The sequence below is a fragment of the Trachypithecus francoisi genome, unplaced genomic scaffold (genome assembly GCF_009764315.1).
Source record: "Trachypithecus francoisi isolate TF-2019V2 unplaced genomic scaffold, Tfra_2.0 Lachesis_group2, whole genome shotgun sequence".
Taxonomy (NCBI): Eukaryota; Metazoa; Chordata; class Mammalia; order Primates; family Cercopithecidae; genus Trachypithecus; species Trachypithecus francoisi.
This window is the reverse complement of record NW_022681465.1, coordinates 10,442,453-10,457,652: the sequence shown is the minus strand read 5'-3', so window position 1 is coordinate 10,457,652 and position 15,200 is coordinate 10,442,453. Positions and strand designations below refer to the sequence as shown.

Genomic DNA, 15,200 nt, shown 5'->3' with positions numbered 1-15,200 from the left:
AATTCTAGCAATAAATACATGTTTATCTCTCCATTGTTTTATAATTTGACAATATGTTTTCCCTCAATATATTACTATATGGATAAGAGTTTTAAAAAGATACGATAACATCTGATCTGTCTCACCTGATCATGTGGCTGAACGAGTCAATGCCTCTGTCAAACAAAAATATCTGGCATCACTTAATCTAATTAGTAAGAACATCCAGTGTACACCTACACCCACGATGAGAAGAAAAGACCAAACAACCAAAAAGGGGAGAATCCCATGATGTCTGTGTGAACTCATACAGGTATCATGAATACTTACTGCTAGAAACAGTATTTTAAGCAAAAGGTCTTCAGGCAAGTGTATTAAAACTGCCTTGGATATAAGGGGCCCTATCACTTGTAAAACGTTGCAAATTTGATAAATAATGATTAAAAATACAAAATTACGCAGAAAACGCTCTTTGATAAATTGATCTTTAAAAAAAAAAATCCTAATTGAGGTTCTCTAAATGGAGCCTTTTAGGCAACGGGCCCGCTAGGTGTACTGATTGCTAGGAGGGCTGGTGACAGGCGAATCGATGTGGCTCTCCCAGCCCTCTCCTGGAAGCAGCCTGGACAGCCAGCCTGGCCCTCTCCTGCAAGCAGCCTGGACAGCCAGCCTGGAAATGCGCGCGGCCCCGTGGTCCATGGAGCGTCCGTGGTGCGATGCGCAACGAGGCCGCCTCCTTCTCCACGACTAGCCCCGCGGCCTCGCCCCGGCCCCCACGTCAGGCACACAGGCCCTCACGTCCTCTTCTTCCAGGGCGCGGAGCGCCTCTCCTTCTGCGCCTCGGCCTGGCGCTTCTTCTCGGCCTCCTCTGCCTTCCGCTTCTCCTCCTTGGCCTCCTTGTACCGCCACTTGGGGATCTGCAGGTGGCCGCTGTCCTTGGTGCTGCCCTTCCGCGCCGGCCGCTCAGGCTGGAAGGTGGGCGCCGGCGCCTTACTGACTCGGACCCGGGGCACCACCACGCCGGGCCTCACGCTTCTCCGCCGCAGGCGCTGCAGGGGCAGGAGGCTGGCCTTCCGCGAGGAGGGCGCGGCGGGGCCCCGGGACGGGGGCGGGAGGTTGGCTCTCGGGGAGCCCTCCCGGCAGTCCACATCCTCCGTGCCGGTCTGCCCGCGTTGCCCTGTGCCTCCCACCTCATCCACCTCCTGCGCCTGCGGGCCCCGCGCCGCCCGCGCCGCCAGGATCTCCTGCACCGCCAGCCGCCTCTTCCCCACGCACGGGGGGCTCTCGGGGCACACGGTCTGGCACACGATGGCTACGGCGGGGCTGTAGAGGCTCGTGGTCATCCGGACCATGTGGTCCAGGGCACCCCCGTCCTCCGGGCCCCGCATGGTGCGCGGCGTCAGCGCAGACAGCACGCAGTCCGTGAGCCTCTGCAGGCAGTTCTTGGAGCCCGCGGGCTTCCGCGCCGCTTCGGGGGGCGCCGGCAGCTCGGGCCGGTACTTCTCCCAGAACTGCTCCGGGCAAGGGCGCTCCAGCAGCCTCTGCATGAGGCGGACGGCATCCACACGGCCCGTGTAAGTGGCCCATTCCTGCGGCGACATCCCACGGCGGGGGTCCCTCGCGTGGACATCCGCCCCTGCAAAACGCAAAACACAAACAGGAGTGGGTGGCGGCGACAAGGACTCTTCCCTCCCAAGGCAGAGCCTGGGGCAAAGCCGAGCCTCCTAACAGAGGGCACCCCAGACCCTGCCACTGCGTGAACCCTGTGCTCATCTGAGCACCCAAAATTGGGCCTGGAGTGCAGTGATGGGAACACGGCCCACTACAGCCTCCACCTCCTGGGCTCAAGCCATCCTTCTAAGTCAGCCTCCCGAGTAGCTGGGACTACACCACGGCCCACCTGTAGAGATGGGGCCTTGCTATGTTGCCCAAGCTGGTTTCAAACTGCTGGGCTCAAGCAATTCTCCGGCCTCCACCTTCCAAAGTGCTGGGATTACAGGCGTGAGCCACCCTTGCCCAGCCCAGTCCAACCTGCCTTTTAAGTGCTCCATTTGATTATCTGTCATGAATGAAACCCTGCCTGAATTCAGCACCTAAATTAGATTTTTTTTTTTTTTTTTTGAGATGGAATTTCACTCTTGTTGCCCAGGCTGGAGTGCAATGGTGCGATCTTGGCTCACTGCAACTTCTGCCTCCTGGGTTCAAGCGATTCTCCTGCCTCAGCCTCCCAAGTAGCTGGGATTACAAGCATGTGCCACCACACCCGGCTAATTTTGTATTTTTAGTAGAAAGGGGGTTTCTCCCTGTTGGTCAGGCTAGTCTTGAACTCTTGACCTCAGGTGATCCACCCGCCTTGGCCTCCCAAAGTGCTGGGATTACAGGCATGAGCCACCAACCCAGCCAAATGACAGAATTTTTTAAAGAAATAAGATCCTATAGCTTTCTGTCAATGGAGAGAAGAACAGACTAGTAACAGTGACTCGCAAAGTGGTGGTAACCCAGCTGTGGCCTCACTCTGAGGACTGCCATGGGTCCTGGACTGGGTGGGAAGTGGGTGGTCCTTTGCTTCTCCCACTGCGGGCTAGCTGGCCGGGCTCTGTCTATCTTTAATAGATGGTGGGCTTTTCCAGAATAGAAAAATTCATTTTTGTTTGCTCAACACATCTCATCCTGGTGGGTAGGGGGCATGAATTTTAAAAAGGCTTGTTGCAAAATGAATGGTAGTCACAGTGGCTGTGGGACCTGCCTGAGACCCCCAAGCTAGTAACAGAGAGAGGGTCTAAGACTTGGGTGTCCTAACCTCAGTCTAAGGTACTTCCTACCACCTGGCAGGCCCGGTGTGATGGTTAGTTTTAGTTTTCTATGTCAACTTGGCTAGGCTAGAATACCAAGTGATTTAATCAAACATGGATCTAAGTGTTGCCCCAAAGGTATTTTGCAGCTGTGGTTAACATCTATAATCAGTTGACTTTAAGTCAAGATTGCCCTCCATAATGTGGGTGGGCCTCACCCAATCTGTTGAGGGCCTTCAGAGTAAAGACCAAGGTTTCCTGGAGAAAAATAAATTCCTCCTCAAGACTGCAGCATCTACGTACTCCTGCCTGAGTTTCCAGCCTTCAAGCCTACTGCACCAATTTCAGACTCACCAATCCCCACAACCACACAGTCAATTCCTTAAAATAAATCTCTTGATATCCACATCCTATTGGTTGACTGACAGGTCCCCTTACACAGTCTCCCTGACATTAGTCACTAGTCACCTAATAAATCTCCCCAGGCCACCCACTGCCCCCAAATATTAAATATTGCAAAGTTAAACTTCAACTCAACTTGATGAAATCTGCATAAATTTCAATGTTGCAGTATAGAAATTAATATGGAATTGCTGTTCAATTAATATTGGTCCAATCTCAATCTCACATACTGTTAAAAATCATTGAGGGGCCAGGCGCAGTGGCTCACACCTGTAATCCTAGCACTTTGGGAGGGCGAGGAGGGACGATTACCTGAGGTCAGGAGTTTGAGACCAACCTGGCCAACACATGGTGAAACCGCATCTCCACTAAAAACACAAAAAATATTCACTTGGCGTGGTGACGGGCACCTGTAATCCCAACTACTCAGGAGGCTGAGGTGGGAGAATCGCTTCAACCGGGAGGCGGAGGTTGCAGTGAGCCGAGATGGCACCACCGCACTCCAGCCTGACTAACAGAGCGAGACTCCATTTCAAAACCAAAAAAATCATTGAGGATTTCAAGTCCCATTAGTCCTATCTCCACCAGCAAAGCAACGTGGAGAACTAGGGCAGTTATCTAGTCTGTGAGCTCCTTGGGGACTGGGCCCAACAAGACGCTTCTTCATGGATATCCCATGCAGACCCAGACCCAGTTGTCTGACATGTGATGGCTGATCAATATGTGCTGAACTGAGGAAGGCCGGGTCCCCAGCCGCTGCCCTGGCCTGCCAGCCCAGAGTGGCCTCATGGCTCCAGCAGACCCAACTCACCTGAGCTTGCCTGGTAAGGATCTGAATTCTGTGACACATTAAAGAATAGCCATATTAGAAGAGTGGTAATTATTTGGAACTGGATATCAGGATGGAACTCATTAGCGAGAGTACAATTTATAAACTGACTAAAATGAAAAGGGGGCAGTAAAAGTGTCATAGCAAAAAATAGATGACACGTTAAACCTTAATTAATTGCATGTCACTTAAAAAAGGAACAAACTGCAAAATTAAAATCTTAATGAACACTGCCTGAAAGAGACATTTTTCAAATGCTAATGGAAAACCAGAGGAAGAGCTGTCCAAAGTTTTGCACTCTTCGTCCTGATGTTCACCTATCTTTTCAAAATGATCTCAGGAAAGACAAACACTCTAAGGAACCAAGGCCACTGAGTCCTAGAGTCCGAGTCATGCTATAAATCAGGGATCCGCTGCCTTAGGAAGAGACGGTAAAGGGTCATATTAATGACCTGAACACAGTAATTAAATTATAAAAGATAAGTACTGATTAATAACATTTTATACAAACACCTTTCAGAGAATACAGAGGATTTCTGAAATGCCACTGTATCCATCTTCCTGCCAGCAGAACCCCCAGCATCCTCACTTCCCACCTAGTGTCGTTTTGCCCAGGGCTCAACCATATGGACAAGTGGGGCTGCCGCCCATGGGTCCACTTGCTGCCTTGTTGAGTGCTCTAAGTCTACACAAAAATCCTCTATTTCACTTGAGGGAGCAACATCCTCAGTTCTTGGCAATGCATCACGATCAGTCTAACCCAGGACTTCTGAACCTCAGCACTACTGACATATTAGGCCAGGTAATTATTTGGTATGGGTTGTCCTGTGCATTGGAGAACACTTAACAGCATCCCTGATCTCTACCTTCTTCTAGATGCCAGTAGCACTCCGCCAGTTGTGACAACCAAAAATGTCTCCAGACACGGCCAAATGTCCCCTGGGGCAAGTTTACCTCCAGCTGAGAATCACTAGTGGAATCTAATGGCTGCAATCCTGTTCCCCATTCTTCCAGCCTCCCTTACAGCTACAAGTAGCCAAGCAACCCAGCAGCGGTGACTGAGCCCTAAACAGGGTTTTGCCTCCTGACGAAAGGGACCAGCATGGTCGGTGCTGCTGCAGCTTCCTGTCTGAAATACGGATTGGGTGATTCTTGTGGAATCAAGGGGTGACAGATCAACTAAGGCTAAGGGGAGCCAAATGGACAGGAGGAAACCACTGGGGTCTCTGTTGTCCTCATGAAGTCCAGGGCCAGCTCTGGAGGGTGACTGCCAACCTCAGACTTCTAGGGAGCTGAGAAATGCAGCCTGTTTTCCTTAAGCCGCTGCCTAGTCAGGATTTCTGTTACTTGCAGCCAAAAACATTCCACACAGGTGCTAATGGGAAAAAAAAAATCTATACTTTCCATCGCTCATTCTCAAGAAGGCTTTCTCCGGGAGCCACGGCCAGGCCCAGGACTAGGGAGGTGGGTGGAGTGTGAAGCCCTGAATGTGCCACTTCCCTTCCTGTTTCTCCACCAGCCCCCACCCACCCCCATGTTATCCACCCTTTAAACTCCAGCTCAGGTCTCTCTCTTGCAAGGGGGCCTTTCCTGGCCACAGGGGACCACTAACGACCAGCCCTCACTGCTTCCTCTTGTGCCACCTCCAACCTGTATCTTGGGCATTGTGGGTATCATCGGGATGACAAATCTGGATTAGGGTCCCAAGAAAGAGCTTGTGCTCCAGCCCAGCAGGGAGGACAAGCCACCCCCGCCACACAGCAGGTGGGAAGTGTGCTCAAAGTTCTCATCTCCCCTCAAAGAGGGACTGGAGTTGGAAAATAAACGTCCCAGCATCTCTGCGATATCTTTTCCTCATATTGGAGGGTCCAGGGGGTCTGAGTCCCAGCTGCCCACAAGGGGAATCTGCTCATTGGTGGACACTTCTTAGCTTCCATTCTTCCCAATCTCACTTCCCGCTCCCTCACTTCACTTCCTGGGGCCACCTTCCCATGAAACTACTTGCCCCCAAGTCCTTGTCTCAAGGTTTGCTTTTCAGGTGACACAGAACGCTTGACTTTTCATCCTTCCTCTGCCTAATGACTTCACACAATTCATGGCAAATTCACACTTCATAGGAAATTTATGTTTTCCTTATAAACAGAAAGAAACCTCTATCTGGTTGGAAATCATCTGACTTTCCAGGAGATATCAGGGCTTCCCTGAGACAACAGCAACCCTCCAACCCACAGTGGGAGCATCTCTGATCTCTGTTCCTCACCGTCCTTTAAATCCACTTTGCTCCTTGGAATCGCAGCAAGATTTGAGGTTACTGCTGCTTGTTTTTGCTTCCTGAAGCCTGCGGCAGTTACACCACACTTCACGTCTGAAAGTGAACGCCCTTAAGCAAGCCTGGAACTTGCCAACCTCCACAGATTCTGCCTGTCTTCAGAAAAAAATCATATCCTCGGTATGCTTCTCAGAGTCACCTATTTAAATAGACCTGTCACTGTGGGCCTTCATATTTCAATGAATTAACAAGGTTCTGCAACTCCCCTTGCAATGCTCTTCAGCAGAGCCTGAGTTATTCCTTACGAAGCCAAAACCAAAGATGCAATCAATCAGCCTCTCAGAACCCGGTGATACTTTTTATTAAAATCTGAAGTGTCTGTCTAAAACAAAGGCTCTGGCTATTAGTTTCTTTAAATGGTTTAATTTTTCTTAATATCACATATTTAAATGGAAAGAATAAGACTTAAAATATTTGTGCGAATTTTAGAAATATACCAACATCTGTCCTTACTGTTGTCCACTAATCCTGGGGAAGCAATTCAATGCTTTTTTTTTTTTTTTTTTTTTTAAACAATACTTATCCATCTACTGGAAAAGGAAAATAAAACCCACTTTTCTTGGGCGAACTGTAAGCTTAGTAGTAATAGTAGAAGATGAAAATTTTCTGTAAGTTCTACACTACAACCAAAGCTTAAGAGGGCAGCTCAAAAGCTCCCTAAAAAATACGTTACTTTTTTTTTTTTTTGAGACAGAGTCTCATCTGTTGCCTAGGCTGGAGTGCAGCAGTACGATATTGGCTCACTGCAACCTCCACCTCCTAGGTTCAAGCAACTCTCTTGCCTCAGCCTCCTGAGTAGCTGGGATTACAGGCGTGTGCTACCACACCCGGTTAAATTTTTTTTGTATTTTTAGTAGAGGTGGGATTTCACCATGTTGGCCAGGCTGGTCTCGAACTCCTGTCCTCAGGTGATCCACCCACCTTAGTCTCCTACAGTGCTGAGATTACAGACATTAGCCACTGTGCCCGGCCAAGATGTCACACTTTTATTTTGAGGGAGGAATACAGAACAAGAGAGGAAGAGTACACAGAGGGGAAAGTGTCTCTTCTCACTTTGTATATCCTTTCCCATTGAAATTATTTACATCAGTGGTTCTCAACGGGAAGCAATTTTTCCCCCAGCCTGGGAGACTTTTAGCAACATCTAGAGACATTTTTGGTAGTCACAACTGGGGAGGTGCTACAGTCGTCTTGTGGGCAGACGCCAGGGATGCCACTAAAAATCCTACAATTTGAAAGATAGCCTCCACAACACAGAATTATCTGGCTCTGCATGTCAGCAGTGCTGAAATTAAGAAACCCCTGGCCAGGTGCGGTGGCTCACACTTGTAATCCCAGCACTTTGGGAGGCTGAGGCGGGCAGATCACAAGGTCAGGAGTTTGAGACCAGCCTAGCCAATATGGAGAAACCCTGTCTCTACTAAAAATACAAAAATTAGCTGGGTATGGTAGCAGGTGCCTGTAGTCCCAGCCACTCAGGAAGCTGAGGCAGGAGAATTGCTTGAACTCGGGAGGCGCAGATTGCAGTGAGCTGAGATCGTGCCACTGCACTCCAGCCTGGGCGAGAGAGTGAGACTCTGTCTCAAAAAAAAAAAAAAAAAAAAAGCAAAATACAAAAACCCTGAAGTAGGGACTTACTACCCTCATTAAGAAAGTTTAAGTATCTCATTCACAAGATATTTTTCAAAGGGAAAAACAAACCATATTTTTTCATTCACTTAACAGATAACTATTGAACACATAAACTCACCAATGATAATAATAACAATATCAATAATCACAACCAACATGTCCAGAAGGCTTCTCCAAGCCCGGCATGAACCTGGGGGCTGCTCCTACGTGAACTTGCTCAATCCGCATCCCGCCTTCCTGCAGTGGGTGCTATCATTAGCCTCATTTTATAGAAGAGGAAACTGAGTCCCAGAGAGGTGAGTGACAGGCTGCAGGTGTAGAGACGGGAAGTGGAGAAGATGAATTTGAAACTGGGTCCTGGCTCCTGCGTTATTTCTGTTCAGCTCCCTGCTCTGTACCTTGTACAGGACAGGGAGCGGCTCACTAGAGGATCCGACAGACAATAATCTGTGGATTATTCTAGACTGTGATGGGCGATGGGCTTGCACACTGGGGAGTAGGGGAGGGAGAGTATAAAATCTAATGCCAAATTTGTATCCAAATAACTGATGGGGGAAAAGCAATGTCAGCAGCAAACCCACTGCCCGCAGGCTCATCGTTCCAAGGGATGTGCAAGGTGTTTCTGGAATCCTCTAAATGCTGTCACACATGCCTGAAACCCCCAGGAGACCCAGGGAAGAAAGCACAGCAATTGAACCAAATGATGAGAGGGCAACTGACCTAAAAAAGGTTTGCAGTTCAAATTAATTCAGTCGGAAAGTGCACTGATGTGACTGACATCATAAATGTTCGGTTGAAAAAGTAAATTACCAAAGATCTACACTCAATTATAACTAGATCCAGAAATAGCAAAAGCATCTGAAGCTCCCACCAAACACAAAAGCACCACATAATCACCATTTAATTAGAAGGAACCATTTCTCATTGATAAGGGCAGGCAGGGCCAAAACTCTGTTGAAACTGATATCTCGTTATTTTTTTCTTTAAATGAAACTATCATCTCTGAATCAAAAATACAATCAATGGGACTCATTTTTAATTATGTTTTTTTTTTTATTTCCAAGAAAGTTTTCATCTTTGAAGCCTCTATTCTCATTCACTGAACTTATTTTTCTTATAGCATCCCCTAGGACTAAAGAATCTCCTAAGGTTAAGGCAGAAGGAAAGATAAATCTGAAGCAGTTGTGAATCCTGTAACTCCAGACTGATCTCGAGAAAAACAACAGAGAGGTTCAGACGAGGCAGCGCTGCACACTGGCTGGAATCAAGACTGTCCCATCACGGGCAACAGGTTATGACAGAAACTTCACAGACCCAAGAAGACTAGGGGTGGGATGCGATGGCTCACGCCTGTAATCCCAACACTTTGGGAGGCTAAGGCAGGCAGATCACCTGACGTCAGGAGTTCGAGATCAACCTGGTCAACGTGGTGAAACCCTGTCTCTACTAAAAATACAAAAATTAGCTGGGTGTGGTGGTAGGTGCCTGTAATCCCAGCTACTCGGCAGGCTGAGGCAGGAGAACCACTTGAACCCAGGAGGGAGAGGTTGCAGTGAGCCAAGATTGTGCTGTTGCACTCCAGCCTGGGAGACAGACTGTGTCTCGAAAAGAAGAAAGAAGAAAGAAGAAAGAAAAAGAAGAAGACTAGAAAGAAGAAGACGACTAGGGACAGCGACAAAGTGAGACGGTCTCAAAAAAAAAAAGGAAAAAAAGAAGAAAAAGACTGGGGACAACTAAGAAGACAACTAAGTATGGGAGCGCAGCAGGGGTCCTGGAACAGAAAAGTGACATTACTGGAAGCACCAATGCCTGGGAAAACTCTGATGCCACCCTCAGGATAACCAAGACAGGGGTGGTGCTGTGGTCTGAATGTTGACGACCCTCCAAAATTACTATGCTGGAATTCAGACTCCCTGGGATGGCATTAAGAGGTGAGGCCTTGAGGAAGTGATTAGATTATGAAGGCTGTGCTCTCCTGAATCAAACTAGTGCCTTATGAAAGAGGTTTTGAGGGTGCCTCGGCGTCCCTTCTGCCATGAGAGGAGACAGCAAGAAGGAATGGGCATCAGCAGACATCGAACCTGCTGGCACCTTGATCTTGGACTTCTCAGCCTCCCCAAGTGTGAGCAATAAATTTCTACAGTTTATAAACTACCCAGGTGAGGTATTTTGTTACAGCAGCAGAACAACTAAGAACAGAGAGGAAATCCACTTCTTCAGGAACTTGCAGCGCCAAGCAGGACTGGCTGAACCCAGTGCCAAGAACAAAAATAAAGAGAAATTAAAATAACAGAATTAAGTAACGGTGAAAGCAGCATCGCACATTCACTGAGATTTCAGCTGCTAACTGAATCTAACACGACATGTGCGTGACACATATTTTCTCATTTAATTCTCAAAATAACCCGAAGAGGTTGCACGAAGGATGATCGTTGATTCTATTTCAGAGTGAAGAAAAGAATTAAAGCTATTAGTTGTGTAGCATTTAGCTTAGTAGCTCATTGCAGCTGGATAGCCTTTAGCAGTATATAAAGTATTGTCATATTTTAGCCTCAGGGAGGTGAAGGAGAAAGGTCATTACTCCCATTTTACAGATGGAACAGGAAAGTGCTTTCTCCAGGATGGCGCAAAAGACAAAGGGGGGTTGATTCAGTTTGATAGCCTGAGAATTTTCCACTCTATGACACATCAAAGAAAACAGAAATTGCTACATACATCACCATGCAATACCACATTGCCTCCTAACATTACCATGCAACTTCACGCCGCCTCTTAACATTACCACGCAACTCCACATCACCTGCTAACGTCACCACGCAACTCCACATCACCTTCTAACGTCACCAGGTGACTCCACATCACCTCCTAACGTCACCACGCAACTCCACATCACCTAACGTCACCAAGCAACTCCACATCACCTCCTAACGTCACCAAGCAACTCCACATCACCTCCTAACGTCACCATGCAACTCACATCACCTGCTAACGTCACCAGGCAACTCCACATCACCTCCTAACGTCACCAAGCAACTCCACATCACCTCCTAACGTCACCACGCAACTCCACACCACCTCCTAACGTCACCACGCAACTCCACACCACCTCCTAACGTCACCACGCAACTCCACATCACCTCCTAACGTCACCTCCTAACGTCACCACGCAACTCCACATCACCTCCTAACGTCACCACGCAACGCCACATCACCTAACGTCACCACGCAACTCCACATCACCTAACGTCACCACGCAACTCCACATCACCTCCTAACGTCACCACGCAACTCCACATCACCTCCTAACGTCACCACGCAACGCCACATCACCTAACGTCACCACGCAACTCCACATCACCTCCTAACGTCACCACGCAACTCCACATCACCTCCTAACGTCACCACGCAACTCCACATCACCTCCTAACGTCACCATGCAACTCCACATCACCTCCCAATGTTACCAGGAAACTCCACATCACCTCCTAACGTCACCATGCAACTCTACATCACCTGCTAATGTCACCACGCAACTCCACATCACCTCCCAATGTTACCATGCAACTCCACATCACCTCCTAACGTCACCATGCAACTCCACATCACCTCCTAATGTCACTGTGCAACTCCACATCACCTCCCAATGTTACCAGGCAACTCCGCCTCACCTCCTAACATTACCATGCAACTCCACATCACCTCATAACGTTACTATGCAATGCCACCCACCAGCAAGCAGGGACCTAGGATGGCCTGGGCCGTTCCCACCATCCCTATGCCCACCTTCAACAGCACAGTCTTGCCATTACAGCCAAGAGATCACCCCTTTCTGAGGAAGAACAAATATGGACAGGGCTTGGGGTGTAGAATGGGTGGGCAGGAGGAAAACAGAAGGTGAGGGAAGATGCCACCCACTGCAAAGTTCAGCAGGGAGAGAAAGGGGCGTCCTGAAGGGAACAAATGCATGGCTTCTCTCGTGATCCTGAAAGCATTTGTTGTTGGCTTTTTTAAAAACTCAGATAATTACAGCCGTGTACCTCAGTGAAGAAACTATTCCTTATTGCAGCAACTAGGCGTTGTTTCTATGGGAGTGATTCATCTCAAAACATATTCCTTAAAGGAGCAACTCTGGTGTCCCGGGGCTCCTGGAAGTTGCACGGGACAGGTGGACATACCTGCTAGCATCAGGGCTCGGATGCAGTCCGTTCGACCCTGCATGGCGGCTTTCATCAGGGCGGTGAACCCGAACGCGTTTCTCCTTTCAAGGTCAAGACCGGGAAAATAGTTCAACAAGTAGTTAGTGATGATAGCGTGCCCTGTAAAGAGAAGTGTACACGTGTATTGGTTCCCACTTCCACAAAATGTGCTGATTCCAGCCAGGCCTTCCTAGAGAGAGAAAGAAACACCGAGTCAGCCCTGGGCCAGCCGGTCTGCTGTGTGAGTTTTTCTCGGACCCCAAGATAGAATTCTCCGGAGCCCAGGAAACAGGAAAGCAGAGGGCACCGCCCTGGCTGTAGCACTGCTGTTTTGGGTTCTTGCGGGTCTCCTTCCACAAAGCACTTGGGGGAGAAGCTGTCCCATCACACTGTTGGGGGTGGATATGGGGGGCAGGGACTCTGCGGGCAGGTAGGGAGCTCAGCCTCAGACAGCCAATGCGGGCAGGAAGCCTCAACTCCCAGCAGCAGACGCCCGTGCAAACAGATGCAAAGCTGCAAATGAGCTTCAGAACCACTTCCAAGTGCTCCGGAGCTGCAGGGAAGAAAAAGTCATCATCACAGCAATAGGACAGTGCCAATTCACGCTGGCACCCTCTGTTCCCACCCAGAAGTGGCAGTCTCTCTCTCCACCCGTACCTGCCACCCCACCTTCCCCCCACCGCTGTCTCTCTCTCTCTCTCTCTCTCTCTCTCTCTCTCTCTCTCTCCACCTACCCACCCCCCCACACACATCCCACAGAGTGTTGCAGGCAAGGCCCTCAGCTATAAAGCAAAGCAGGTAAGAAGATTTCTTAAAGAACACAGATTTCTCCCCTTTCTCACCTTGCACCTCCAAAAAGGATCTAACTTTCTGCTCATTCCCCGGCACACCCATGGTGCTCTCAGTTAATGGTGAATAAGGAGACCATCACAGCAACAGTGCTGTTTCCAGGATTCACCCAAGGAAAACCAAAATGGAGTGGGAGAGCATCCTCTCGGGTCAACTGTCCATGCCGCCTGATGCCAGCTAGCCCATAGGTCCTTGTGTGAGTCCACTGCCCCCACTACAGTGCCCTGGAGCAGGGTCAGTCCCAGCCTTGGCACAGTTGGCACAGGGGGCCACATGACTCTCGGTTGTGGGGACTGCCCTGTGCACTGCAGGATGCTGGGCAGATCCCTGGTCTCTACCCCAACAGATGCCAGTAGCAACCACCCCTACTCCCGCACAAGTTGTGACAACCAAAACTGTGTCCAGACACTGCCAAATCACCATCAGTGGGGCAAGAACACCGCAGGTGAGAACCACTGTCCCCAAAGCTCAGATCTCATTCCTTCATGACCAACCACAGCGGGTGGAGCGAGCTTCCTCTCTCCCTCCGCTGCACCCTCCCCTTAGCTGCCACCTCCATCCAGGCCCCTGCTGATGAGCTCTGAAACCCTTGGGAATACGAGCAGTCTGCCTGAGTCTCTCCTCCTGAACCCCAGGGGAGGTGCTGGGTACCCAGTTCCCATCTTTTTTATTTAAGAGATGGAGTCTCTCTCTGTCACTCAGACTGGAGTGCAGGAGCACGATCATAGCTCACTGTAGTCTGGACCTACTGGGCTCAAGAGATCCTCCCTCCTCAGCCTCCCAGGTAACTGAGCTCACGGGCGAACACCATCATGCCCAGCTAATTAAAAAAAATATTTGTTTGTAGAGATGGGATCTCCCAGCGTTGCCGAGGCTGGTCTCAAACTCCTGCATTCAAGCAATTCTCCTGCCTTAGCCTCCCAAAGTGCTGGGATTCCAGGCATGAGCCACTGTGCCTGGCCACAGTCCCCCATCCTGATGCACCGGGGATGCAGCGTTCAGAAATCCCCACGTATTTGTTCCAACTCAAGCGTGTTCCTTTCAGCCTCCACTGTTGTAGCTGCAGGGGCCTCGTGGACATTTCTATGCACTCTCTCCTTAACTTGGCATCACCTCTCCCCAGGAACCCCTAAATCATGGAGAAGCCGGGCCCAGGGCCCAGACTCCCCACAGGCATCTGGTTTGCACAGAAACTTCCAATGGGTGGCACTGCCTGAGATTGGGGATGGGAGAGAGGTGGCAAGGACATTACTCTGGGGTCGGGCAGGCATGAGACCTGAGGTGCCTCCCCAGCCCAGTCCACCTCTGCAGACAGAATACTAAGGGAGCATGAGGCTGCGGAGCTGCCAGCATTCCCCACTGCAGCTGAGATCGCCAGCAGGCAGGGCTGGGCGCCCTTGGCCTCTGCTCCCCCAGCCCCATCAGTTCAGCAAATCCGATATGAAACCCTCCGATATATCAAGTGGCTTCTGTCTCCCCAGCCGCACCCCGAGGGATAGTACTGCCGGGGCTGGAACCCAGTTTCCCCCTTTGAGGGCCACTCCGGGCTGCTGCCCCGCCATGCTCTCCACCAATCCAAGCGAAGAAGCAACGGGCAACCAAAATCAGGGGCGAACTCTCCTGAGGAGCAAGCTCGCCATTGACCTCAGCCCATCTCCTTTTCACCACAAATGTGAAAAGGGGAACCTTGTATCTTTTTGAAAAAGAAGCCTTGATGAGTACAACAGTGTTCGAGTTATAAGCAGGAAACAAAGGGTTCGATCCCCTCGCGGCGTGACTCACAGCCAGTCGCTGGTGCTTTTTTGACTCATTTACACCACATTGCCCTCCCTCGTCCTTTACTATGTGCTGGGAGGGGATAAGGCCAGCTGTCAAGTACCCAGAGCTGCTGAATTACTCTCAACTGGGCGGTGCGGGAAGCTAGGGGAATCCTTTGATCTCAGTTTGGTTTATGGTCCAGTTAAATGCTTGGCGGCACCTGTCAGTTAGATTTAGCCAGGGTCATAGTAAAACGAATTGCAATTCGTTGGGAGCCATTTCTTTAAACTGTGAAATAGCGTGTCCGTCACAATCTTCAGCAGGATGTTCCTTTGCACTGATCTATCCTAAGCGCTTTGAACAGGTGGAAAGAGGAAAAATTGAAAGTCCACAAAGCAAACCACCCATTATACAGATCTGTTCTGCATATTATG

The 15,200-nt window shown here is 49.6% G+C and overlaps 1 protein-coding gene across 2 annotated transcripts in view; it reads right to left on the bottom strand.

Moving 5' to 3' along the window:
• Positions 1–622: 622 nt before the first annotated feature.
• The window catches only part of ANKRD33B (ankyrin repeat domain 33B), an 83,802-nt gene continuing 69,224 nt past the window's right edge, over positions 623–15,200 (bottom strand). The window contains exons 3-4 of one of the 2 annotated variants that reach the window (XM_033178799.1): positions 12,139–12,279; positions 623–1,615 (exon numbers count right to left, since the gene is read on the bottom strand). In XM_033178799.1, coding sequence (XP_033034690.1) covers positions 774–1,615; positions 12,139–12,279 — 983 coding nt within the window. In that variant the 3' untranslated portion in view covers positions 623–773. The remainder of the gene's footprint in view (positions 1,616–12,138; positions 12,280–15,200) is intronic. The other variant, XM_033178800.1, reaches the window with a different exon arrangement.